Here is a 27814-nt window from a genome sequence, read left to right as displayed (position 1 = left end):
TTTATCTCCCTGTCTCTTTTTTGATCAAAATTATTGCTCTTGTAACCATTCAATTTCTTGAAAATTAATTGTAACCAAACTATTTCTTGATGCAGGTAGGAGATAGATGTGAAGTGGAACCTGGAGGGAAAAGAGGGGTTGTCAAGTTTGTCGGTAAAGCTGAAACTGTGGCACCTGGTTTTTGGGTTGGAATTCAGTATGATGAACCTTTGGGGAAACATGATGGGACGTATGTAATTTTTTTTCTTAGTTTACGATTAGTTATGATCTTCTCAAGAACCTTAAAATAATTTATTGTTACTGTTTTATCATTCTCTTTTTGAAAGCTGTCTTGAAGGCAAACATTAACTTTTTAGTCATGCAATACTTTTATCATGCATCATGCTATCACAGTTGGCGAGTTATTGGTGAAGCATAATAGGTAAATGTCATTAAATTGGGAACTCCACAACTGTTTTTGAGTAGATTTTAGAAAGAAACAGGGAAGAAGAATTATGGAAGGGGAGGACTATCTCCATAGATAAGTGATGGTTAGAATTTAGAAACAACGATGCGCTAAAGAATGTCTATGAATTCAGCCCAAACTTCCATAAGAGTATATCCCCTCTATCACTAGAGGATCCAAATGGCTGCAAAGAAGCCATTTGACAAGTCAAAAGGGCTCATATATAATCTTTGCTAGCAATGCAACCCAGTTATCAAATCAATGTGATTTTGGTACCCGAATAGCAAGAATGGACAAGAGCACACCCACAACAATTTGGTGTAGAGAGGAATAAGTAACTTTGTTGAATTGAAACTTACCAAATACAACAAAAACTCATAAAACTCGGAGAATGTGGAATGACCTCCCTCCTAGACCAACCCCCATTTTATAGGCTCTATAGACACAAGATAAAATCTCTACAAATCTTTAATTAAGAACCCTCAATTACGGATTGATTTCAAACCAACCCAATTATTGTAGGCTTACACCAGGGGTCGGCATTGATCCCTTATCCTTTTACATTGGTTATGGACAAGTTGACGAGACATTTGCAGGAAGAGATTTCATGGTGTATCTTGTTTGTAGATGGCATAGTTTTCACTGACAAGATAAGGGAGGGCTTAAACACAAAGCTAGATTTATGGAGGGATGCTTTAGAATCCAAAGGATTTAAAACTAACTGGACTAAAACAAAGTATATGGAGTGCAATTTAGCAACAAAAAGAGTGAGAAGAAGGAATTAGTTAAATTTTTTACCACAAAGTTTCCCAAAATGACCACTTTTGATACCTAGGGTTAATAATTCATGAGAATGAAGAGATTGAGAAGGATGTTGCCCATGGAATTCAAGCTGGGAGAAAGAAGTGGAGACATGCCTTTGGTGTTTTATATGATTGTTGTGTACCACTCAAATTGAAAGGGAAATTTTATAGGATAGCTATATGACTATCATGCTTGATGTGAAAGAATGTTGGGCAACTAAGGGATAACATGATGCGGACATCAGACCATTCAAAGTATATCAATGCATGAGGCGTGTGTTACCTGTGTCAATGTGGTTAGATGACGCATACGGGTCGGGTCTCCAGAGGTTGAAGACCTTACACATGTATTCGTAATGTGTGTAAGTTGCTTAAAGAAGATATTTGAACCGTTGGATTGTGAGGGTGATGTGATCAGACTGTTGGATCGCCATGACCCACCTTCATTGCGCTATCATTGGGGCCCATTGGGCATCTTGGATTTGAATTTATTTTATGAACATTTTATTTATTTGAGTTTTGAGACTGTGCGCACAATTTTTTGTGTGAATTTTTTTTTTTTTTTTTAAACCTTTTGTAGTAGGGGTATTTTGGTCATTTAATGTAATTACGAATTTATAAGGGTGTTTTGCCCTAAACCTCAGGAGAATGCTATTTTATGGTTATGAAAAGAAAGAGAGCTTTTGCTTTTTCAAGACCGGGCGATTACATCTTCGACTTCCAGTGATTGGAAGAGGGCGTGAGGCCCAAGGGCAGTGATTTCTCATCTTCTCCTTCTCTTTCCTTATTTCTTTTCTCAATGTATTCTCTTCTTTAAACCTATTTTCTTCATTTTCTTCTAAATTCTCTAGATCTAGAAGCCGATCCCGTTTCTTTTCAATCCAAATCATTAAATCTTGGAAGATTTTCATCCCCACATTTACATATTTCGATCTTCTTCAAATCCTATCATCCGAGGCCTTAGATTTGAACTATAATTAAAGAACCATCAATTTTTCTGAATTTTTCAGTTTTGTCAATCCACTTTCATTGTTAGACGGACCTATTGCAAGACGAAAGTCATATCTTTCGCCGAATCCGACTAAATTCAAATTTTAAGGTTCAATACAACGTGTTTATGATGGATGGCTATGATCATTGCTGAATTTTTCTTATTTCCTTCTTGTTTTATGATGTATAAAGCTGAATTTTTATTGTTAATGCTTGCATAAATCTGCTCCTTTTAAATATCACATTCATTTTTGCATAAATCTACCCATTTTAAATACCACATTCATATAGGGTTGGATTAGGCCATCCTACACCACAACATGTTCTTAGGATAAGTGTAGCTGAAATGAGGATGTTAAGATGGATAGGTGGCAAGACAAGGAAGGATAAAATTAGAAATGAATGCATGCTACAAAACCTAAGAGTAGTACTATTAGGTAATTAGTAAGGAAAAGTAGGCTTAAATGATTTGGTCATGTGCAATGGAGACCAAGAACTGCACAATGAGTTGGTACAAGTTGAAGGCTCTAAAAGGGCATGGAGAAGGCCCCTAAGGAGGTGGATGGAGATAGTAAGAAAAGACTTGGTGACAAAAGACTTGGTGACCTATGGTCTAATGAAAGGTTTGGCCCTTGATTGAGTGGAATGGCATAACAAGATTCATGTAGCCGACCCCTAATTGGGATAGGTTTAGATGATGATGATGATGATGATTTCAAACCAACCCAATTGATTTCAAATCAATCAAATTTATCTAAGACAACAACAAGTCTAAAAATGGTAACATGAATCTAGAAAGTAAATTTTGAAATCTTCAATCATACCTCCAAAACCAGCCCCCCAATCATCCGAAAGTTGTAAATGATAGTCTCTAACATCCAGGCCCCAAATCTAACACAAACAACCCAAAATTCAGCAGGTGTGAAGCCCCATGGTGGGCCTTGTGCCTACATTGGTTAGAACCGCAAACACCAATAGGACCTGAGATGTCCCTCTTGCAGCCTCATTTTGAATTATGCTGCCAATATCAATGGGGGCTCGGATTGCCCCTTGAATTCAATTGGAATTAATCTTTAGCGACCCCTCTATATTGGGTGCCTTTGGATTATTCTTCGATAGTTTGGTACTCCTGTCATCAATCATCTGTACATTCTCCTTCCAAGATCATTGCATGTGGCATTTGAAACCTTCTTTTGAATCAAGCCCAAGCAGTAATCCTCCCTTTGGTTGGCTCTATAACCCTGTTGGGTTCCAATTCCTTTGAGAAGCTTAATTCTTGCATTCACAAATAGCCAAGGTTGACCAATTTGGTGAGTTGACTTGGGACTCTCTTGAGTCGTAACTCTTCTTGGTTTTTATGCCCCACCAAGTAACAAAGGAGGAAGACTTAGTGGAGCTGCTAATATAACAAGACTTGGGACAAGTTCAGTTGAGTTTTCTCATGACTCAGTGACTTGAAGGAGCCCTGAAGCTTGAGGGCCTCATGGTCACTCACTTCTTTATATATTATATGTGTGTGTGTGTGTGGGAAACGATTCAATGCAAATTTTTTTTTTCTATGAAATTATGGTGAAAACGTTTCCTATGGATCCCATCATGTTGTGTTGATGAAATCCACTCCGACCATAAGACGTGTCACCCTTCATTTAGGCATGGGCCCAAAAATCACGATGATTCGTGGGTCAGAAGGGCCACACCACAGGGAACTATTGAGAAGGGATACCCAACCTTGGTTTCATGGTGGGCCCACTCTGTTGTGTATGTGTAATACAATGCATTCATTTGAAGCATCTGCCTTGGATGAATGCATGCTGCGGATTTTAGGCCATTATAAGACTTTGGTGGCGCCGTTTGAAATCAATGGTTGGTGCCTCTTTTATCACAGTTCCCTATTGTGTGGCTCACCTGAGTCGTGGATTGACGTGATTTTTGGGCCCTTGGCCAAATGAGCTAGAGGGCATCTGATGGGTCATAGTAGATTTCATTAACACACCACATTGGGGCCTACAAAAAATGATTTCATTGTAATTTTAGTTTCAATGAAAACGTTTTCATTGAATCATTTCCCTCATTCGGTGAGAGGTTTCCGTCTTTAGTGAGGCTAGCTACGGAAGAGGGGGAGGTGGTGAGTAATTGTTAATTGGTTTGAGGGGAGGAGGTTACATGGATGCCTACTTTTAGAAGGAATCTTGTAGATGGGGATTCGAAGAGTTGATTTTATTTCTTGAGATGTTATCAAAGGTCTCTCCACTTTTATTAGGAGCTGATTCCTTGAGATGGTTCAAATCCAAGTCAGGATTTTTCTTAGTTAGATCATTCTATCAGTTCTTAAGTGCGTCTGACGGTAATTATGAGATGGCGGCAACGTCTTTCCTTTGGCATTACAGTGCTCCTTTGAAGGTGGCGGCTTTTGGTTGGCTAGTGGGTAGGAACAATGGTGATAACATTAGATAATCTGTGTAAGCGGAACATGTACCTTTCAAATGTGTGCCTGATGTGCTACAAAGATGCGGAATCTGCGGATCACTTATTTATGCATTGCGCGTTTGCCAAGGAAGTGTAGGGGCAATTTTTCGGGGTTCTTTGGGTGTTCCCAAAGATGATTGAGGATTTTCTCATTGCTTGGCAGAACAGGGGGATAGGGAAAGAAGGGAAAAAGGATTTATTAGCATCTCTTTGGGCTTTATGGTGGGAAAGAAACCAACATTGCTTCAACAACAAAATGTGTGGAGAGGTGCAAGTTTTCAATAGGGCACTTCTTAATATGAAGGATTGGGCGGAAGCATAGATGGTCCAATCTTATCTTCTTGTCCTTTGGCGGAAAATTCTGCTGGGGGTTGTTGTAAATTTGTATGCTTTGGCTTCGTCCTTTTTTAATATATCATCATTGTTTAAAAAAAAAACTACTGGATTGTATCATTCTCATCCGAAAGAGATATCCCTAATAGTTGATTTAGGAGTTCCATTAGTTCTTCTATTTCTAAATCGTGAAGGTCCCTTTAAATAAGGGAATCCAAATACCTCCAATTCTCATGGCAAGAGTCACAACGACTAACTGAAAGCTCGGGATCTATTGCTACCTGAGCAAGCCTTGGATAGATATCTTGAAGCATGTGGTCGCCAATCCAAACATCCTTCCAAATCTCACGTTAGAACCGTCACCCACTGATGCGGACACAGGTGCATTCAAGGTGTACCAACGAAGAAAGCGCCAACCACAAGTGCCGTCCTTGTGGATAGGCGAATATTGAGGAGCTGAAGACCTTTCACATGTGATTGGACATATAGAAGACCCCACTTAGGGAAGACACATGTGAAGGAAGATTGAAGAAAGAAGACCGAGCGCCCAAACTTTCCCATACTTATGTTATTTGCACGTTTTTTGACTTAGTTAGGGGTCTTTTAGTAATCTTATATCTTTATTTGCTTATCCTAGGGGTATTTTAGTAATTTTATGTCTTTATTTGCTTATTTAAGTGAGGTAAAGCCCTAAACACGAATTTCAACTATTGATGAATGAAAAGCAAACCCTTTGGTTGCCTCCTTCCTCTCTTCTCTCTAATGGTGCTTCTTCTCTCCCCTTGATCTTCTTCTTCTAATTTCTTCTTGTGCCCCTCCAACTTCTTCAAGGTAATAACTTTCTTTCTTCTAATTTTTTGTTTTGGCTAATTCCTCTTCGATCAAAATCTTGAGAACCGATCTAAACCCTAAATCCCCAAATTCTCAAATCCCTAATCCGAGAAACTTCTTGGTTCTTCGGACTAGTGATCTTCATTGATCGATTGGGTGTGACCATGCAAGATCGGGAGGTCTCATCCTTACGGATCCAACCTAAGTAGTAATTGAATTCCATACTCCATGGTTGTAGTGATGGCCCGCTCCATTGCATGTTTTCTTTATGATTTTCTCAGTTATGATGATTATTGTTAGAATTTTAGATCATTTATTCTTTTTATTTCCGCTGTTTAATTATCTCCATGAGCATGCATCATAATTAGAGCTGTCCTGCGTCAAATTTGGTATCAAAGCCTAGGCTTGCATGGTTTTTGTCTAGATCGAGTTATCAAATTAGGGTTTTGATTTTTAGGTTTAACTTAGGAAAGTTTCAGGTTTAGAAAGTTTTCAATTTTAGAAACTTTCCAATTTTAGAAAGTTCCTAATCTGGAAAATTTTCAGATTTGAGTTGTTTCCTGTTTCAACTTAATTGTGTCAGTTCATGGTAGTTTTGCATTCATCGCATTCATCTTGAAAGTCATAACACCTAGTAGTCTAGTTAGGTAGAGTTTGGTTCAAGTCTTCATTGTATGGCCACCAGAAGAGGTAGAGGTTTCGGACTTCAACCTACCATGAATAACGAGCAGTTATCTGAGCAACTTGCTCAATTGATACAAAAGATAACCGCCCTAGAAGTGGGTCAAAGGCGTGAGTTTGCCCGCCTTGAGAACCAAATTACCACTACCATGACTAAGGTGGAGCAACTAGAGGCGTCCCAAAAGGAAAACCCCGCTATAGGGGAAGATGCGCACTCCCAAGTGGAAGGAATCATTGAAGAACGTGCTGCCACACGTGGTGGTAGTGAGGATAGAGATCGTGGTAACGGTCGTGGTGTGGTGCGAGAGGCACGAGCCACATGTGGTCATCAAGACCGTTATGATCCAGATGAGCGTGCGATGAAGAGTGTGAGAGTTGAGGCCCCGAGTTTTGATGGACGCTTGGATCCCAAGGCATTCCTTGACTGGGTTGCTGACATGGACCACTACTTTGAGTGGTATGGCATGTCAGAAAACCGTCAAATGCGGTTTGCTAAGATGAAGCTTGTGGGTCAAGCCAAGCTCTTCTGGACCAACACCGAGCGTAGGGTAGAGAGAGTTGGTAGAGCCCCTATCACACATTGGTATGAGATGAAAGAGAAGTTGAAGGAGAAGTACCTTCCACTCTCATACCGTCAGAAGCTCCTTGACCAATGGCAATCCTTACGTCAAGGGTCAATGCCTGATGCTGACTACATCGCTAAATTTGAAGAGTATGTGATGCGGTGTGATATCCGAGAAGACCCTCTAGTAACGCTCTCGCGTTTTAAGACGGGCCTTTGTGCGGATCTTCAGCGTGAGCTTATTACTCGGCCCTTAACGGACTTAGATGAAGCATATCAAGTCGTGCAGGAGTTAGAGCAGTATCTGAAGGCTCCTGTCGTTCGTCGTTTTGAGTCCCGAGACTCCAATGCTAGATTTAGTTCCCAAGGAACCAGACCTAATATTGGTAATCAACCTAGGGCACAGGCGACCATTCCGCCTAGGCCTAGGGAGGACAAGGGAAAAGGGGTTCTTGGTGCCGGTCCTAGTAACATGAGCCAAGTGAGGTGTTATGAGTGTGGCAACCTTGGCCACATGTCTAATCAGTGTCCTACGAAGAGCCATGGGAGAGCCTTAGTTATAGGCGAATCCCACGAGGGTGGAGATGACCAGGGTGATTATGAAGTTGAAGAGTATCACCCTGAAGGAGGACTTACTGATGAAGAAGTGGATGGAGAAGCAACACTTGCAGTAGTCAGGCGTGTGTTAGCTCAGTCTAGAAGTAGTGCTGACTGGCGTCGAAGCACTATCTTCTACACTATTGCCAAGTGTGGTGAAAAGAATTGTAAGGTGATAGTGGACAGTGGAAGTTGTCAGAATGTGATTTCCACCAGCACCTTAGATCGCTTAAAACTGAAATCCACACCTCATCCAGACCCGTATAAAGTTTCTTGGGTTGACAAGACCTCCCTACCTGTCACCCAGCAATGTCTAGTCCCCATCGAGTTTGGGTCATACAAAGAGTCCCTGTGGTGTGATGTTTTACCTATGGATGTGGGGCATGTTATCCTAGGTAGACTGTGGCTATTCGATAATGATGTCACGATCTTTGGCCGTTCGAATGCGTGTACTTTTATGTATAATGGTAAAAAGATCAAACTTAATCCCATGCCACCTGAGAATACACTAGGAAAGAAGAAGGATGAGAAGGCAAGTGAGCCTAGAGAAATGGGGAAATCCAAACCTAAGTCTTTACATATAATCAGTGCAAGAGAGTTTGAAAAAGAGGCTAAGGAGGATTCTATGGTGTATGCCCTTGTGGCTAGAGAAATTACACCTGAGGTTCCATCAGAGTTGCCCTGTGAGGTGATCTCGGTCCTGAAGGAATACAGTGATGTATTTCCTGAAGACTTACCGAATGAGTTGCCACCTATGAGGGACATACAGCATGCCATTGATCTTGTCCCAGGGTCTACTCTACCGAACCTTCCTCACCACAGGATGAACCCTGCAGTGCATGCAGAGTTGAAGAAGCAAGTTGATGAGCTTCTGCAAAAGGGTTTCATCCAAGAGAGTATAAGCCCGTGTGCCGTGCCTGCATTGTTGACGCCAAAGAAAGACGGCACGTGGCGCATGTGTGTGGACAGCCGTGCCATAAACAAAATTACTGTCAAGTATAGGTTCCCTATATCTAGACTTGATGATATGCTTGACATGATGGCCAGGTCCACTATATTCTCTAAGATAGACCTCAAGAGTGGATATCACCAAATTCGTATACGCCCAGGAGATGAGTGGAAGACGGCGTTTAAGACGAAAGATGGGTTGTATGAGTGGTTGGTCATGCCCTTCGGCTTGACTAACGCACCCAGTACTTTCATGCGGGTGATGACCCAAGCTTTGAGGCCGTTCATGGAAAAATTCCTAGTGGTGTACTTTGACGATATTCTTATTTATAGTACCACTAAGGAATCACACCTTGAACATTTAAAGAAGGTCTGTAGTATCCTTAGGAAGGAAAAGTTGTACGCTAATCTTAAGAAATGTGCATTCATGTCTAGCCAAGTTGTGTTCTTAGGATTTATAGTGTCATCTGAAGGGATGCAAGCAGACCCTGAAAAAGTCAGGGCCATAGTTGAGTGGCCAGAACCAAGGAACATTCATGAGGTGCGAAGTTTTCACGGCCTTGCAACTTTTTATCGTCGCTTCATTAGGGGTTTTAGCACGATCATGGCTCCCATTACCGAGTGCATGAAAAAGGGAGAGTTCGTGTGGTCTAAAGCCGCCGTCAAGGCTTTTAAAGAAATTAAGGGCAAGATGGTGGAAGCTCCTGTCATACATCTACCTGACTTTTCTAAAGTCTTTGTAGTAGCGTGCGATGCGTCTGGTGTCGATATAGGTGGAGTGTTGAGTTAAGAAGGATACCCATGGCCTATTTCAGTAAGAAACTGAATGAGGCAAAATAAAAATACTCCACTTACGACAAAGAATTTTATGCGGTAGTGCAATCCCCGAGACATTGGTGATACTACCTCCTACCATAAGAATTCGTTTTGTTTTCTGACCATGAGGCTTTCAGATATTTGCATTCTCAGAAGAAACTCAACCCAAGGCATGCCAAGTGGGTAGTGCTTCTTCAGGAATATTCGTTTGTTTTGAAACACAAGGCCGGGGTTGAAAACAAACCAGCAAATGCCCTTAGTAGGAGAGTGGCGTTGCTCAACTCCTTGAGTGTAGAGGTAGTCGGATTTGAGCAACTGAAAGATGAATACCCCATATGTCCTGATTTTGGGGGTACTTACACGTCGCTCTCTAGTGACCAGCATATTATGGGTGGATATGTTCTTAAAGATGGCTTTCTTTTCAAGGGAGACAGACTTTGTATTCCCCGTATGTCCCTTCGTGAATTCCTCATCTGGGAGCTTCATTCCGGAGGGATAGCTGGCCATTTTGATCGTGATAAGACTATTGCCCTCGTGGAAGATCGTTTCTATTGGCCAAGCCTCAAGCGAGACGTAGCCAAAGTTTTAGGGCAGTGTCGAACATGTCAGCTGGCAAAGCAAAGAAAGCAAAATACCGGGCTGTACACGCCATTGCCAGTGCCACATGCTCCGTGGCAGGACATTAGTATGGACTTCGTGCTCGGGCTTCCTAAGACTATAAAAAAGCATGATTCCGTTTTTGTCGTTGTGGACCGTTTTTCTAAAATGGCGCATTTCCTCCCATGTTCGAAGACGTCAGATGCGTCTCATGTTGCTCGTATCTTTTTTGATGGTGTGGTGCGTCTCCATGGGTTACCTAAAACCATAGTGTCTGATCGTGATGTTCGATTTACTAGCTATTTTTGGAAGACACTGTGGCACATTATGGGAACTCGTTTGCAATTTTCTACTGCTTACCACCCACAAACAGATGGTCAAACTGAAGTGGTAAACCGTAGCTTTGGAAATCTTCTACGTTGTCTAGTGGGTGAACATGTTAAGACTTGGGACCTAATTTTACCAACTGCTGAACTTGCTTATAATGGGTTAGTTAATAGATCTACAGGGTCGAGTCCTTTTGAAATTGTAAGTGGTTATAAACCTAGAATGCCCTTAGATCTCTTACCTATGTCTGTTACCCAAAGGTCTTCTGAGTCAGCCGATGCATTCGCACGCCATATTCATGATTTGCATACACATATTAGACAGCGGTTAAATAAGAGCAATGATGATTATAAAGTTTCAGCTGATTCTCATCGTAGAGTGCAAGAATTTCAAGAAGGAGACTATGTAATGGTGCGAATAAGGCCAGAGCGATTCTCTCAAGGATCAGCAAAGAAATTACAAGCGCGTAGTGTTGGACCATTCAAGATATTACAAAAGGTTGGGTCCAACGCGTATCGGGTTGACCTTCCATCTGAAATGAGCATTAATCCAACTTTTAATGTGGAAGATCTAGTCCATGCCCATACTCCCATTGTTGATACATCGTCCCTTTCATGGCCTTTTTCTGAGTTTGCTACCCAACCCCTTCCACCTCCTCCTCCACCCATTACCCATAAAGAAGCAATTGAGGAAATCTTGGATGACGAGATAGTATCCACGAGAGATGGAGGTTTCCAAAGGTATCTTGTCAGGTGGAAAAACAAACCATCGTCTGAATTTACGTGGCTGTCGGGCGACGCATTGCAGGGTATTGATCCAGATCTACTTGAGCGCTCCAAAAGTTTCAACTCGTCGGGGTCGAGTTTTTCTCACCTGAGGGGAATTGATGCGGACACAGGTGCATTCAAGGTGTACCAACGAAGAAAGCGCCAACCACAAGTGCCGTCCTTGTGGATAGGCGAATATTGAGGAGCTGAAGACCTTTCACATGTGATTGGACATATAGAAGACCCCACTTAGGGAAGACACATGTGAAGGAAGATTGAAGAAAGAAGACCGAGTGCCCAAACTTTCCCATACTTATGTTATTTGCACGTTTTTTGACTTAGTTAGGGGTCTTTTAGTAATCTTATATCTTTATTTGCTTATCGTAGGGGTATTTTAGTAATTTTATGTCTTTATTTGCTTATTTAAGTGAGGTAAAGCCCTAAACACGAATTTCAACTATTGATGAATGAAAAGCAAACCCTTTGGTTGCCTCCTTCCTCTCTTCTCTCTAATGGTGCTTCTTCTCTCCCCTTGATCTTCTTCTTCTAATTTCTTCTTGTGCCCCTCCAACTTCCTCAAGGTAATAACTTTCTTTTTTCTAATTTTTTGTTTTGGCTAATTCCTCTTCGATCAAAATCTTGAGAACCGATCTAAACCCTAAATCCCCAAATTCTCAAAATCCCTAATCCGAGAAACTTCTTGGTTCTTCGGACTAGTGATCTTCATTGATCGATTGGGTGTGACCATGCAAGATCGGGAGGTCTCATCCCTCGCCGGATCCAACCTAAGTAGTAATTGAATTCCATACTCCATGGTTGTAGTGATGGCCCGCTCCATTGCATGTTTTCTTTATGATTTTCTCAGTTATGATGATTATTGTTAGAATTTTAGATCATTTATTCTTTTTATTTCCGCTGTTTAATTATCTCCATGAGCATGCATCATAATTAGAGCTGTCCTGCGTCACCCACCCCGTAACCCACCCCTTTGAGTACCAACTCTTTTAGTTTAATGATAGATCTCCACACGCCCAGCCCATGACGCAAAGAGACCTTCTTAGGCTGCCACACATTCCCTTCCACACCATATTTCTTAGTAATAACCTCTTTCCACTAACACCCCTCCTTGAACCCAAATCTCCAAACCCATCTTCCCAAGAGCATCATTCATGAGACCTAGACTATGGATACCCACATCTCCTTCCCCTTTAGGCCTACATACATCTTCCCATTTCATTAAATGAAATTTCTTCTTATCCACCCCACCTTGTCATAGAAATCCCTTCTAAGTTTCTCTAACTTCTCAATTACACTTTTCAGGCACTTGAAAAGAGACATAAAATATAAAGGATGATTCGAAAGTGCCGCTTTTATAAGAGTGATTCTACCTCCCAAGGATAATAGGCTGCACCTCCAACTCGCTAGCTTCCTTTCAAATCTTTCTATAGCAGATCCCACATCTGCTTTCTAACCTTCCTGATACAAAGGGGAGGGCCTAAATATGTCGTAGGGAAAGACCCTTCCTTGCACTTGATTAGAATGATATTATATATACTATCTATGGTGTTGAGAGTTCTACCAATCCCTCATGTGTGTACATGTGGCCATCTAAATGCCATCTTCATGCCAAATTGGCACACATGTATAAGACCAATCCAAATTGGCACACATGTACAGGGTTGAGGATACGGTATGATGGAGACATCACGCGCACACGTGTATGCACGATGCCCCCTACGCACGTACGGGAGGAGAGGGAGGGCCCCACCGTCGATCTGGCTTAATGACGTTCAGGGAAGGCCTCCTAGTTAGAAGACGGAGTTTTGGTTCATTAGATTGGGCCCGATAATCAAGTAAAACCCATCATGGGATCTCATGATTGGGGCCCACTAGTCGGATTGAGTTCATAATTTATGTTTTGATTATTTATGTTATTTAGAATATCATGAACGCTTCAGATTTCTTTGGTTAGTTTTTGTTTTGGTTTACTTCATCGCCAAGTAATAGGTTGCGCACACGGCATGAGTTTTGGGGTATAGGGTTTTCCTTGTAAATAGGCACCCCTTGTAGTTCTTTTCATTCATTGAAGTTTAATAAAAATTCTTGCAAGTTTTTTTCTACTCTTTGAGTTTTTGAGTTGTGGAAAAATTCAAATGGGTGCGAGGCTCTCCCTTTTCGAAGGGTTCACTACCATAGTGCGAAGCCACATCTATCCTCATCCATCCCTACCCTCTTCCATCCATATATCTCACCTTCTACAGCCATCATTGCCTCGAATCCATCAATTTTACAGCGAATCTTCTCCCTACAACTAGTTTTCAAAATCTGGCTCTGCAGGAGGGCCGAAATTTCGGCGGAGCACCGCGCACAGCCCGTAGCTCGGATCACCCTGAAACTTTGGGGGTTTGAAGCCCACCCCTAGTTGACCAGGGCCAAGGAATCGGTTTCCGGGTGTGGGACCCGCTCGGACGTGCGGCTAGGCTAGTGCGCACTTGCACAAGGCCCTGGCCCGCTGTCTGCTCGCGGGAATTGTCTCCCGGTTCAGGTTTTCTCTTATTTTTCCATTTTCATATCTATTTTCATTAACCTTAACCCTAGATTGCAATTCCCTTAATTTATTTGCTATTTTTTTCACCCTAGGGTTCCTTGAGTTGAAATTAGTGAATCCCTTGGATTAGGGACTGATTACTATGCATGTGTGGATGATTATTTCTTATTTTTGAGTATTGCTTGGTTCATAATTTTTATTGATCCAGCCCTAACATGTGTAGGCCTGGACCTGCATAGATTCCCCTTAATTGAATGTTTGGACTTTCATGTGGGATATGGAATTTGTGTAACTGTTTCTGAACTAACGTGATCTTAAGCCTGAAATCTTGTACATCATATTTGAATTTCATGTCCTACATCACGGTATGTTTAGTTGGGGATTCTGGGTTAGGTCAAGCCATAGGTTAACCTGACTTGATCTTGGCTTGGGCTTGGGTTGTCTCTCAACCCGATCAAACCTTCCCAATTTGCACCCCTAGGTGCCATGAATTCACCGTATTTAGGATGACCCTTCAGTATACCAAAACTACCAAGTAACCAACCTGATGGGGACATCATGCGCACGCCCCCCACCCTACGCACGTATTCGAGGAGGAGGCGGGCCCTAATTTCGATTTGGATCAACGACGACATCATTGGAGGGCCTTACAGTTAGGGGCTGCACTATGGAGCATTGGAGTGGACCCGATCATCATATAGATTCTACCATCGGATCTTATGATTGTAGCCCACTACCTTAGATGATCTAGAATTTTGAGTTTTGACTATTCTCATTATTAGAAATATTATGAACGACTTTGATTGCTTAGATTAGTTATTATTTTATTTACTTCAGCTTTAAGTATTAGTGTGCGCACATGGCACAAGGGTAAAATTACCTTTTGGGGTTTAGGGTTCTCTTATAAATAAGCAGCTCCATGTAGGTATTCTCAATGAAGTTTATGAATAAAAATTCTGCATTTTTTCTTCTTCTCTATCTCTTTGGGTTGAAGAATCGAATTGGGTGTAAAACTCTCCCTTTCTCGAAGCGCTAACTACTGTGGTGCGAAGCCACAACTATCTCAAATCATCCCCACTTCACTACGCCTCACATCCATCATCCTCTACATCCCTTCCACCTTCAGATTCGCCCTCTTTCGTATCCAAGTTCTATCCTATAACAGTGCATAAACAAATTTTCAGATTCTGGCCCATCTGAGGGGCTGAAACTTCGGCGAAGCACTATGCACAAACCGTGCATCGGATCGACATGAAATTTGGCATGGAGGCAGTCCTACCCTGGCCGATCCTAGCCTAGGAGTCGGTTTCCGACCTCGTGGGCCCCACACACGTGCGGACGAGTGGTCACGCACGTGCACCCAGGGCTAGCTGCCGTCCACGCACGTGCCTCATCTCAGGTTCTATTTTTTCCTCTATTTTCCTCCTCTTTAGACTTAAATCCAGATCCTTAAATCTAAAGAATCTCAAGTCCCAATTATCCCCAAATTTGAGCCATAGATTTCCCCCCGAATTGAAACATGGTAAATCTCTTGAATTGGGGAACAATCTTTTGCAAGAATGGATGAATCTTACACTCTTTTGGGCTTGTTTGGTTTATAATTTTATTTGATCCAGCCCTAAACTTGTGTAGGCTTGGACCCCCATAGATTCCCCTTTTTGAATGTTTGGTAGTATGTAGGATGTGGAATTTTGTGACTGTTTAAATTGGTATAATCATGAGCTTGATTTCTTGCATTCCACATTTAATTTCATGTATTGCATCACAACTCAATCCCTATAAATTGAGACTATCCTCTCCAAGAAAAGGGTGTTGGTCTTGCTTTATGTTCCCTTTAAGATTGTACTTCATCTACCTTAAAAGTCTCACAACCCATAGAGAAGTCCCTGCAAAAAGGGAGAAAAATTGAAAGAAAAAGAGGAGAAGAATAGGAGTATGGCCTTATGATTGGTAGAGAACCCTTGAATCTTCCAAGTTGTGATTGGCTAAGGAGATCACTTCAACCCTCTTGACTTTCAAGTGCCTTGCTAACCACTACGATGGGAGAAGAGGTGGAGTATGGCCTTTTTATTTGGATTTTGGAGATCAATTCTAGTGGATCCCTTGCTACAGTAGTGTATGCTGTTTCTTCTCATTTGAAATTGCTGAGATAGATGTGGCCTTATTTAGGAAATGTCCTCTACTTGTATCTGCCGAATGGCGAGTAAGCACTCTCTTTAGCACCCAATGATAGCTTTTTGTGGATCTTGTTTCTGACCTTTTGTTGGTAAATCTTCCTTTAAAAAAAAATAAATTTCAGAGAAAGGTGGGAGCCACACCACCTGCATTTTATTAAGGAAATCTTGTACACCTATACCCAGGTGGGGGGATGATGCTAGATCTATACAATCATCTTTTAAAAATAACATGGATGAAGCAAAGACATCAAGACAATCACAGACATTACAAAAAGAATTATGGCAGTAAATCTTCTCAAAAAAAAAAAAAAAGGTGGTAAATCTACAGTTGATTGGTATTTGAAGATATAGACATCCTGCTTCAGGATTTGAACTAAAAGGACTTACCATTCCTACCTGACAAGCAAATGAGGTTCCCAGTCCAAACATGATAATTTTATTTTCTTGACCTACCTACCTTGGAGGTTTTAGCAAGTTGGTGCTACAGATGAAATAGATGTTGATACTATTATATTTATCAATGATCTAACTTCAACGTATTGTGGTCATTTACAGATATTTTGGTGCTTTTATTTTCCATTTAGAAATAATTTGTGATAAATACTGGACAAGAAACTTGTACCATGTTTTCATACTTTCATCCAACTTCTAGCTAGTTGTAATTTTTAGTGACGAACTCGCTATAGCATTTTCCTTTTTTTATTTTTTGCTTTATTTAGTGTAATGTTTTGGGCTTCATTTGGACAGCTGACTCCCAATTCAGGTTTGGTTTGGGGGAGGGGTCTTTCCTCTTCTAAATTTTAAGAGGACTTGTTTGCAAACTAATGAGGAAAGCTGATGTGGCAGTGCTGGCCCTCCAAATTGGGATATCTTGAAATCCTGATTTCCAGCCATCTATTGTCCAAATAACCCTTATTTTTACACGAGGAAATGCAAATTTTCTGATACTAATGGTTATCTGTTTATCATCATGGAGGTCTAATGGTATATTTTTTGGATAGATATTTTATATTTATGGCTGTCAATGGCCAGATCTGGGCCAAGAAAAATTAAAATGTTGAATATCCAGGCCAAGCCCATTTGCACCCTTATTTATGTGTAATCATGACCATTCATAGCCTCTATGTTTGACACTTTTCAGGGTTAAAGGAAAACGATATTTTGATTGCCCGCCACTTCATGGTGCATTGCTCAGGCCGGACAAAGTCAAGGTGTGCATATGACTTGTTTCTATCCATGCATCAGTAGCATATCTATGCACAATTATTGGAGTGATTCTATTGAGAAATTATATGTTCCCTGACCTGAGGTTATGAACAATGTGCTTGGGTTTTCAGCATGTACAAGCACGTCCCAAAGTTCAGTTATCCAGACCATTGGGCTGCTGACCCCTGCCCTAAAATCTCCTAGATTGGATGATGCTAGTGACAAAGCTTAGCCTTTCTTTTTCTCAGTTGAATGTGGATATTTTTCTTTTTGATCATCCATTTCAGGCCACAAATTAAGAGGCTAGGATTACCCTATCTAGGAGATTTGGGGCATGATCCATCTACACTAGGGTTGAACAGGCCAATGGTCTTGATGACTGAACTGCAGCCACCACCTGTATGTACCGAAAACCCGAATTTATTGTGTCTATCCTTGGGTTGGTCACACAGTTAGGGTCCAGTTTGGGTCCTATCACTGGCTGATTGAAGATCAGGCCCATGCAAGTGTACGAATTTAAAAACTGGCCATATCAAGGGTCAAGATTCAGCTGATGGAATGGGACCCATAGATCCAATTGGAAGGCCTTGATTGTCATTTCGTTGGACTGCATGAGTTCACAAGTTAAACCAATTTTACATTTCCGGGGTCTTTTTAATATATAAACCATATGATTATGTGGTATTTTTCTATAACTGCACAACCCTCTGGGGCCATATGGTTGTGTAGATTATTTAGTAGGTTTTGGTGTTCTACAATTTGATTATTTATTTAAACATCTTTCCTTTTATTGCAAGCTTGACGAGTAGTTTGGATTATTTTTGGAAGTAAAATGTGAGCAATACGCCGCTAACATTAGTTGTTTTCAAGAGGATTCTTTCTAGAAGATTCCCTAGATTGAGTTGAGATCTATATAAAGGCCTACAATGCCATGTGCACCGGAATGTTCTTAAACATTTGATGATTGAATGGAATTTATGATGTTTTCTAATTAAAATGGAAGCATGTCTATTAGAAGGCTGTTGGGAATCGTGCAGTCCATTAGTTGGGTTTAATTATCAATTTGATGGCGACTCAAAGGGTGGAACTGATGCACAAGTTGCATGTGTAAGTTCGAAGTCAATAAGTTCAATCCTTGGCATTACTCCATCAATTTTGGTATTTAGAGCATGTGACTTTCCAAAGATTTGCTCTTTTTTTTTCCACATCTTTCTCTGTTACCATCCCCTTCTTAATTTCATCCCCAGTCATCCAAATGATAACTCTAAATCCTAACATCTAATTTTCCTAAGTGCCCAAACCTAAGATCTCCCCAACCTCTCTATAGTCCCCCAGCCAAAACCCTAATTTGCCAACTTCTCCAAATTCCACCAACACAAACCCAAGTTTTTAGGCCCAATTCTACCCAAACCCAAATCTTAAACCTAAATTTCTCCCAATTTCCCAAACCCATTCAACAATTCTCTCAATTTTCCCCAATCCAACGTTATCCCTTTCTTACAGCGAACCTATTATAAATCCTAATCCCTTCCCAACCCCCTGCTGTGGCCTTATTAGCATGAAAAGCTCCAACCTCAAACCATTTAAAACTCAATTGAAACCTAAAACCAAAATTCTCAACCCTATTCCCATATATAATGTCAACTGCATGTGCTAACCCTATTGATAAGCCAGATTGATTTACAGTCATAAATCCTCAGCGATACCCTCACAACCAGCCCCTAGAGGGCCAAAAACTTATTCCTGCAGACCCAAACCAAACCACTTCACATCCAAAATTACAGTTCATAAAATATACAATCAACTAGTCTTGTTCCCTCCAAATTCCCTTCCTTTCGATCATATAACAGCCCCAAACCAGCCACTTAGTCTTTTCCAACTCCTGTTCACAATCTGACCGTTCCCAGCCAACAACACGGACCTGCAATCTAACACAAACTTACCTCTAGCAGCCATAACCCAACCCATTAAAACTCTCCTGCTCTATCCACAAAAATTGCCTACAATCCTGTCCAGAAAACTGTGCTTGAATCTGCCCACTTTTTGAGCCCTCGACCTAGTCCAGTCACTATCCAAAAAACTGTCCATGAATCTGTCCATTTTCAGCCCTCAAACCAGTTCATAATCTGACCAGAAAATGCCTGAAAGTGATGAGGACATCCGAGCATCATACCAGAGGAGGGCTAAGCCATTTTCTTTATGGCTAGACGACCGTTACATGGGGCCCACTTGGCCTAATTCACATTCTTAGCCACGTTAAAGACCCCACGTGCAGGTTCGTGCATCTTTGAGGACTCCACACTAGGGAAGATGCACTTGGGCTGCATATAGGAGATTGATGGACAGATCGGACTGTTGGACTGAGTGGACATGATTATTGGACCGTTGGATTTCGACCGTGGACTATTCTGACTGTTGGATCATCATCATCAGGCATCTTGATCATGGACCCCCATGGGCCACGAAATAGTTTAGTTGTTTAGTTTGTTTACATGTTTCGTTATTACTCATATTTGTGTTGAGATTATGGAGTTTGGAACAACTTTTAATTCTTTAAGCATCTTTGTGTTGAGAATCTTATCTGAGAGCGTCTTTTTGTCAAAGGTCTTTTCTGAGACTATTAAGAGTTGGACATCCCCATCCTAGCCATCATGCATGCTATGAATGAAAGAGTTTTTTCTAATTTGCTTTGAGATTGAACAAAATTTAATCCTATGATTGGATTAGTGATGTGAAACTACGGGGAGTAATTCCTTAGTTCTCTTTTTAACTTTTCTCTCTTCTAAAAAATGTATCATCTTCTCTCATCTTTTTCTTTTCTGCCGTCTTCATCTTCTTCTTTCTTCTTCTTCTTCTTCTTTCTTCTTCTTTCTACAACCCCTAATCCATCCAAACTTAGTTTTCAAAACCCTAAATTTCTAAAACCATAATCCTAATCTCTCCAAAATCATAACACTAAAATTTTCAAATTCTAAAAGCCTTTGTCCAAATCATAAATCCCTAATTCCCATGTCCTGAAACTTATATTTCCAATTCTAGAAACCCATCCTAAATCCCTTAAACCCAAAATCTGAAATCCTAACCCGAAACCTCCCAAAACCTCAACCCTAATGTTTCAAACCCTAATTCCTTTGAGCCTAGATACCCTAAACCCATTTCCCACACTCCCTAGCCTTTAAATAACCCTAACACGTCAAAACTCTTACAAGACACATGATTTCCATTGAATTCAGATTTAACCTTATACTAGGATGGGGGTTCTATCTTCCATAGGTTCTGGTTAATCAGTAATTTATGAGATTTGCATTTCGGGACTGTCATAGGATTGAATTTGGACATGTCATGAATATGAAATTTCTGAATTTATGGTAAATTAGTTTTATTTTGTCGTTCCATTGCTCTAGTTAATCTATCTTTTAATTTCATGGCATCATATTAGGTTAGATCATTCCGTCCTGTATCAGAAAGACTGTCCACTTTTGCCCCAATTCTACCTATCACTGTCCAGAAATTAGCCCGTATCATACCAAACCCTTGGTCAATGGAGTTTTACAGAACAACCCAAACGAAACAAGCTGATGGGCGGGTCTTTCCTAGACAACCCGTGTTTCATGTGCTAGGAAGGGAGGAGGAATTGTACAACTATGGATTTGGTCCTTGCCTTGGATACCAGCTTCCACGATGTCCTTAGTGAAGACGATGGATTCCAAATGCCATATCACTTATTATCCATACCTGTCATATTATCCTGCACCTAGCCAATTAAAGCGTGTTGATGATTTGATGAAAGGCATGCATTAGAGCAAGGTGTTAAAAAATGTTTTAATGGTAGTATTGACCATGCGTAATGATAACGACACGAGCTACTACGTGGTACGTGGTCATAATGGCCTGTGTCAAAATTTTTGGACCATAATGGGTCCATAACTGTTGTTATATGACCATGCGTAACAGGCTAGGGCCATTACCTATATACAAGTCCCCTTTTGTGAGTTTGTGTCCCCTTTTTTTTTTTTTTTTTTTTTGCTTCTTTTGACTATTTTGACTCATTTCCAACTAGATTTGTGCAAATTTTGAAGATTAAGACATAAGATTTAAGCCATTTTCGAAGAATCAAAGATCCATGACCGAATTTGGGAAAAATAAAAAATAGGTAAAAATTCGTTATTTTTGGTTTTTTTCTTGCTACAAAGGTATTGATTCAACATTACATTACCGAAATTGACCAAATCTTGCTAGGTTTGTGTTAGATTTTGATTGTTAATATAATTTAATTTTTATGTATGTTTGCTTGTTTTTATGTAATTTTCAGCAAATTTTTTTTTTAAAAAATTATTTTTTGTAAAATATTTAGAGTGTAGACTGTTTAAATACATGTATGTATTTTAGATCTACACATGAATGCCCTAAATCAGTGTTTCTCATCTCTTTTTCTATTTTTTTGGGCATTTTTGGTAATTTTGGGATGAATAGTGACATATATTTTTATTTTTTATTTCTTTCTTCATTGTTTTTGAGGGGAATGATGTCAAATGCTAAGGGATATGCATTAGTGGGATGAACCCCTTGGATTGTATGAATTTTGGCCTGTTTTGGGGGAATTTGAGTGGTTGCAAATCAGCCTGACATTATTCATCTGAATTTAATTTTACTTTTTTTTTCCTCAAACTTTTTGAGGGAAATGATGTTAAATGGTTAGGGATATGCATTAATGGAAAGAGTTCCACAGATTGCATTAATTTCTGGCTGTTTTAGGAGCATTTGAATGTACTCAATAGTGTTTGAAATAGCAATAATGTGTAGTGTAGCATTCATCCCTTTAAAGCATGAAGCTAAAGCTAAATAGCGTGTTGCGTAAGCTACATGCTACTTCTAGATTTTTAGTTAAGGTTGTGCTTGGTTACGTCAAATATCATGAACTCTTATAATATTTTACACCAAATTAGTCTGATTAATAATGAAATTTGGTGCAACCAAACACAACCTAAAATAATAGAAAAAAATAGACAAAGATAAAGTATAAAGGTAAAGAAAGAGTAGCCTAACTGATTTAATATTATTACTTATATTATTTTACTAAAATCACTGAAAAGATTAATTAATTTTTATTAAAAAATTGAAAATATAATAAATCATTGAAAACATTAATCGATTTTAATATTTTAGTGAAAAATAACTTTAGTGTAAGCTACATAGCGTGTACCATAGGCTATGTTGTGTGTAGTGTGTGCAAAATTTGCATGTAGTGTAGGCTATATTTGACTTAAGTTATTTTCATGACCTACTTGTTGTTAAGGCTGAACTATGTGTTGTTAAGACTAAGTTACGGTATGTAGCATAAGCTACACATTACATGGCAAAGCTACTTAAAACACCAGTATTCAAATCGGTATAACAATATTCATCCAAATTTAATATTTAAATTTTACTCAAATTTATATTGAATCTTTAATATTAGATATAGGACTTTTGAAGTCATTCTAAGCTTCTCAGGTTGATAATATCATCAAGCAGCTTGAGATAGTATTCTTACCAAAGAATGGCCCATTACACCATTATAAACATGTTCAAAATCAGAAAAATATATATTTGGCATCCTCTCATTTTTCTGAAGTCTTCTAGTGTATATATATATATTTTTTCCACATATTTATTTATTTACCATTATGGAGCCATAACGGCTGTTATGGGTGCCGTAACAACTGTTATGGCCCGTAACGTAAGCCATTGCCATTATTGAATGCCTTGGTGTAGAGACTGTAGAGTTCTTTGGAACTGGATCCCGATGCCATCCATGATTGGCTACCCTGGTTGGATAATTATTTTAGATGGTACACCATGAACCATAAGATGAAGATACGGTTCACGAAGATGGAAATTGTGGGTTAAAGCACAACTGCGTCATGGTGGGCATCCTCCTTGTGTACTTAGGAGGAGATGTAGAAGTCTTATGAAGAAGAGTATCCAGCCAAAGAGTAAGACAAGCTTGAGCTTCTAGAATACTGCGAGGTTGCTACACCATTTTTTGTGTATTCTGACCTTGTCTATAGAAACTGAAACAAAATTGGCTTTGCACAAATATCTTCCATACTAGAGTGGAGAGCCAGGGAAAACTGTGCAATGTCATTAGTGAGGGCAGAAGTATGTATGTGGCGTTGGAAGAACTGCTGGATAAGTGACCAATTAAAGGTGGAAAGGCACCCAAGGACAGAAGATTGTATCCATCCTTTTATACAACTGTTGCATGGTCAACTTCTCTAGGGGATCACATTACATGGAATCCTGTGTTTGTCTTATTCTGCTTCATTACCTTTGTGTGTATGGTTGCAAAATGCAGCATTGTGGTTTCACCTACACTTAGTAGGGCTGAAAGTTGGGCGGATTCAACCTGACCGACCCGACAATGGGTTGGGCTTGGGCAGGATGTATAGGGTTTGGTCTTGGGCTTGGGCCATACAAACGCCAACCCAATAAAACTTGGGTTGGGCTCGGGTTGAGGTCTTGGGTTGCTCGACCCAACCTAAACCCGATCAATATAAGTTCCTTATAAATTAATTATAATTGAGTGCAGATCGTCTATGTTGAAGGCACAGGAAATTCCAATACCGTCAGGTTTCATTGGTCAACACCATTTCTGATGACTCAAGCTAAAAAGATACACATGCAATGCCTAAATATGTTGGCATTTCCAACATATATGTACAGTTGGGAATATGTGTCTGCTAGCCTCTCGTCTTTCTATTTGACACTCAATAAGTGTGGAGATCTTCATATTACTACTTCGATAACAAAATAAAATGTGTAACCATGAAAAGAAAATGGTGAATGGCAAACAAGCTATTTGAGCTGATTGTAACCGAAATTGGAGAGAGAATAAAAAAAGAAAAAGGAGAAAGGAAAACTACGAGTTTGAAATGAATAAATAAAGTACCTTTTGTTAGGTTTTTCGAAACGCAATGGAAATAGAAACTTCTCAAAGGTTCTGATTATAAGATTAAATCCTATGGATCCTTGTTTAGATATACCCAAGTTTCTAAAGAGGAAAAAACGAAAAATCCTACTGCTAGGATTTACATGCTGCTGAGAAATCGTCATTTTGTTGATGCCAATCTTCCTACTTAGGAAGTCTCTCCCAGATCTCTCCTAAATGAAGGAGAGGTGAGAGCCAAACATGTCAGACCTTGGAATAGGGCCAAGGGGATGCAAGGGCCATCCACATAGGTGGACCCTCATGTGGAGGGGAGGGAGGCAGATGGATCTCTCTCTATTTCTTCTCTCTCAAGGAGGAGCTAGAGTTTCATGAAGACACCAATTATGGTACTTTACCACCTTATAGTCTTCCATATGTGCCACTATATTCGAATTTTGTGGTCCGGCCTTATCCCATGCACCTATATATGATTCAATCCTTCCACTATCATGGTCATCCATCAAACACCCAATGCCTATGTAGATTAAGTAGTGGACCCTTAGATTTGAACCATCATATTATTATTAAGTGTGATTAAAACCTTTTTAATAGTTAAAACAAAACTTTACGGGCTAAAAACACTACTAGAACCTTTTAAAAAGTCCTTTTGAGTGCTGGGCCCAATGAAAAAACCACTTGATGAACATTTGATCTCCTAGATCTAGCTAGAAGTTAATTCTTAGGAAATCAGTGGTCCCTTGTTGGCCCATGTGATTTTCAACGGACCTCGATGGATGTGCCTGGCTACACCTACTTTTATTGGCCACATGATGACCTCGTAAAGTGACCCAATCAAGTCCTTGAACCCTCACAAGTCCTTGGGTTTACGGATTAATCAGATCCAGTGCATCCTCATGTCGATCATTGTCCAGCCACAATGGGCCTCCTGATCTAGAAACTTGACCCCGATTCACCAATTGATGTGCCCAATAAGACCCAAGAGCCTTTATCCATTGGACACTCATCCTCTAATGTGGGTTAGGATGAAGGCACACTGACTTGTCATCATGCCCAATAGTGGGGACATTCCATCCCTACTTATCATCAGTCCCCTCACACAGGATGGCCACATCTATCATCATAATAATGACAACAACCATAGATCCGTCCTACAACCTACTAGGTGGTCATGGAATAACAGGGTTTTGAGATATGGACTACAACTCTCCCTTAATCAGTGACCGTTGTGTCTAATCTTAACTTCCCAACGACAACTAGAGGAGTCCCTCTCCTTTAACCAATGTTCATGTATAAGGCACTTCTATATATTAATCATGACGTAATCACACGTCCACTTAGGACCCATGGTCATCATGATCTACAACTAAGATCATCAATATCACATCCACATCACTAGTGGATAAGGTTCACATTGGTTTTCTAGGGAACAACTTCAACACCTATCATTAATCTTGAAATGTAAAAAGATTATTCTGGTCTCATTTGTTTTATGTTCCAATAATGTGTGCCAATTAGCTACAACAACATCATGTACAAAACGTCTCCAACCATCCATTGGCGATGCATCTTCTGCTAGCTCTTGAAAGGTTGGTGGGAAATATGGATAGGGATTCTGCTGCACCACCAATGGACGAGGGGAGATGCTAGGTGCATGATGTCACGAATATACCAATTGGCATACATGAGTTACACCCTTCATATTCTTGTTCTTTAGAATTATAAAATCAACATTTTATTTTATTTTATTGATCCACCCATTAGTTTCCATCTTCTGTTGAGGTGTTATAGGGTTCCTAGCCACAGTTCTCCAACCTCCGATGCTTACATGTGTGGCCCATGTTCCGCGATTCAGATTGTTGATCCGATAAGCCATGCCATGGAGGATGCCTACCGATCTCCTAGATTGGAAGATACAGATCCGACCTATGTTTATTAGATGTAGATAATTACTGTACTTCTTTTCTCAACTGTCTTCTTCTAGGCTCAACGTCTTCCAAATTGGAGATTTTTGGGTTATACCCCATCCATAGTGGGGCCTATCATGTCAAATATTCTGTATTACTGGACCATGGCCCCACAAGCATGGAACGGGGAGCATCAGTAAAGTGTACATTCTTTGCAAAGTAATGAAGTTATTAATCATGATTACTTGTCTGCCAGGTTGGTGACTACCCCGAGCGAGATCCCTTCGAGGAAGATGAAATTTGAAATCATCTAGGAAGGTGAGTTTTTGTGACATTAGTATGAACTGAAAAGGCTGGTTATTTACAGATCCTTGCTTTGTTGGTATTGATGTTTACATTGATAATTGTTTGCATATTCCAACTTCGATGGTTTCAAAACCAACTTTATTATTTCTTCAACATGTTTTGATGTATGTCTGCTAAACTCTTCACATGCATTTATAGATCTCCTCTGCATACCAAGCCAACATGATGCACATTTGTGAGATCCTAGCCATCCAGGATGTCCCACCTTAGTTGGATCAGAATGCATGAAACAGATGGACACATACGGTTCTCAACCCAAAATCCCCTAGGCTAGCAGAAGCCTTATCCAGGTCCAACAGGGGGGAAAAATCAAAAGCTTTGCACATGCTCAACCCATCTAACACTTTGTGTCTATGATTAGCCTGGTTCATGACCACTTACTCATGCCATATGTGTAAAAATAGAATGAACATGTAAATACTCAAATGAGAATTGATAGTTATTTCAAACCAACTTAACAGAAAAAATTGCAATTCCAATTCACGTCAATCATGCACTAGTATCACCTATGTACTTAGTACAAGCATGGCCCAAAATGCCAATTCACACACACACACACACACACACACTGAGATTTCACCGCAATGGGTACTGGATTACCTGCCAAAAGAGTTTCTTTTTAATCATAAGCAATCCATGGTGGGTCCTAACAAATAGATGGATTGAATTGTTGATTTGGACTTTCGTTTGTGTAAATTATCTTTACTGTCCACATTAAAAATCATTGATCAAATGGTTAATATTTGTCAGATTGGTGTGTTGTTTGCAATGTAGACCATCAAATGTGCACTGAACCTAATGACCGTTCTAGATCAATGAGTTGCACTGTCCAAGTGTCCCAATACAACTAAGAGCACTATAACCATAGTTATCTGAGAGCACTGGAGCATCTCTATATGCATATAATATAGAAGTTATATGATGCTCGGCTGTGTGTAATGCTTGATATGCAGGCGCCCAAAAAATTGCAGACGTGGCACATATTAGTTTGTGTAGCCCACTTGTCAACTCCAAGATCAAATTGGTTGAACAATTCTAATCTCTTATTCATAGACAGTCGTTTTTGGAAATAGGACCATTTGATATTTTTCATTTTTAATAGTCCAATAAATCTTCAGATGATCATATAAGCTTAATGGTTGGTTCATGATGCATCTAAACTGGCCACCATGATTTGGACGGTTTAATTTGACTAATCGCATGCCATGTATGCAATTTTTAAGTGTCTGCATATCATCTGTCACACTTTGCCAGAGTATCAAATTTTTTTTTTTTCCTCTCATGGAGATATATGGGCCCAGGTCAGATTGAGCTGAGCTTAAATTGTTCAGGCTTTTGTATCTAAGATCAATCCCATCCTATCTCGCCCAAGTAGCTGCTCAGCCCAAAAATCCATGGCTAGCCCAGCCAATTGACAGCCCTGGCCAACAAGTTACTGTGCAATTCTTTTTCACCTCACCAGTCGCCTGATGGATCTGACGGCTATTATTTGGGCCAGGATGGGACCCACCTGATGGAA

At 40.1% G+C, this 27814-nt stretch overlaps 1 protein-coding gene across 8 annotated transcripts in view; it reads left to right on the top strand.

Moving 5' to 3' along the window:
* Positions 1-27814, top strand: part of LOC131237450 (tubulin-folding cofactor B) — a 91995-nt gene that overhangs the window by 49828 nt on the left and 14353 nt on the right. For 3 of the 8 annotated variants that reach the window (XR_009167245.1, XM_058235213.1, XM_058235216.1), the window contains exons 6-8: positions 96-229; positions 17030-17099; positions 26186-26247. Coding sequence is in view for 7 of the 8 variants with exons in the window: in XM_058235213.1 (XP_058091196.1) it covers positions 96-229; positions 17030-17099; positions 26186-26233 (252 nt within the window). In the remaining variant the exon portion in view is untranslated. Of the gene's footprint in view, positions 1-95; positions 230-17029; positions 17100-21154; positions 21223-26185; positions 26389-26433; positions 26801-27248; positions 27450-27814 lie in introns of those variants that run through there. The other 5 variants (XM_058235211.1, XM_058235210.1, XM_058235214.1 and 2 more) reach the window with 4 other exon arrangements.

The sequence above is a fragment of the Magnolia sinica genome, chromosome 2, assembly GCF_029962835.1.
Source record: "Magnolia sinica isolate HGM2019 chromosome 2, MsV1, whole genome shotgun sequence".
NCBI lineage: Eukaryota > Viridiplantae > Streptophyta > Magnoliopsida > Magnoliales > Magnoliaceae > Magnolia > Magnolia sinica.
The sequence above is the reverse complement of the archived record's forward strand: the minus strand, read 5'-3'. Positions and strand labels throughout refer to the sequence as shown.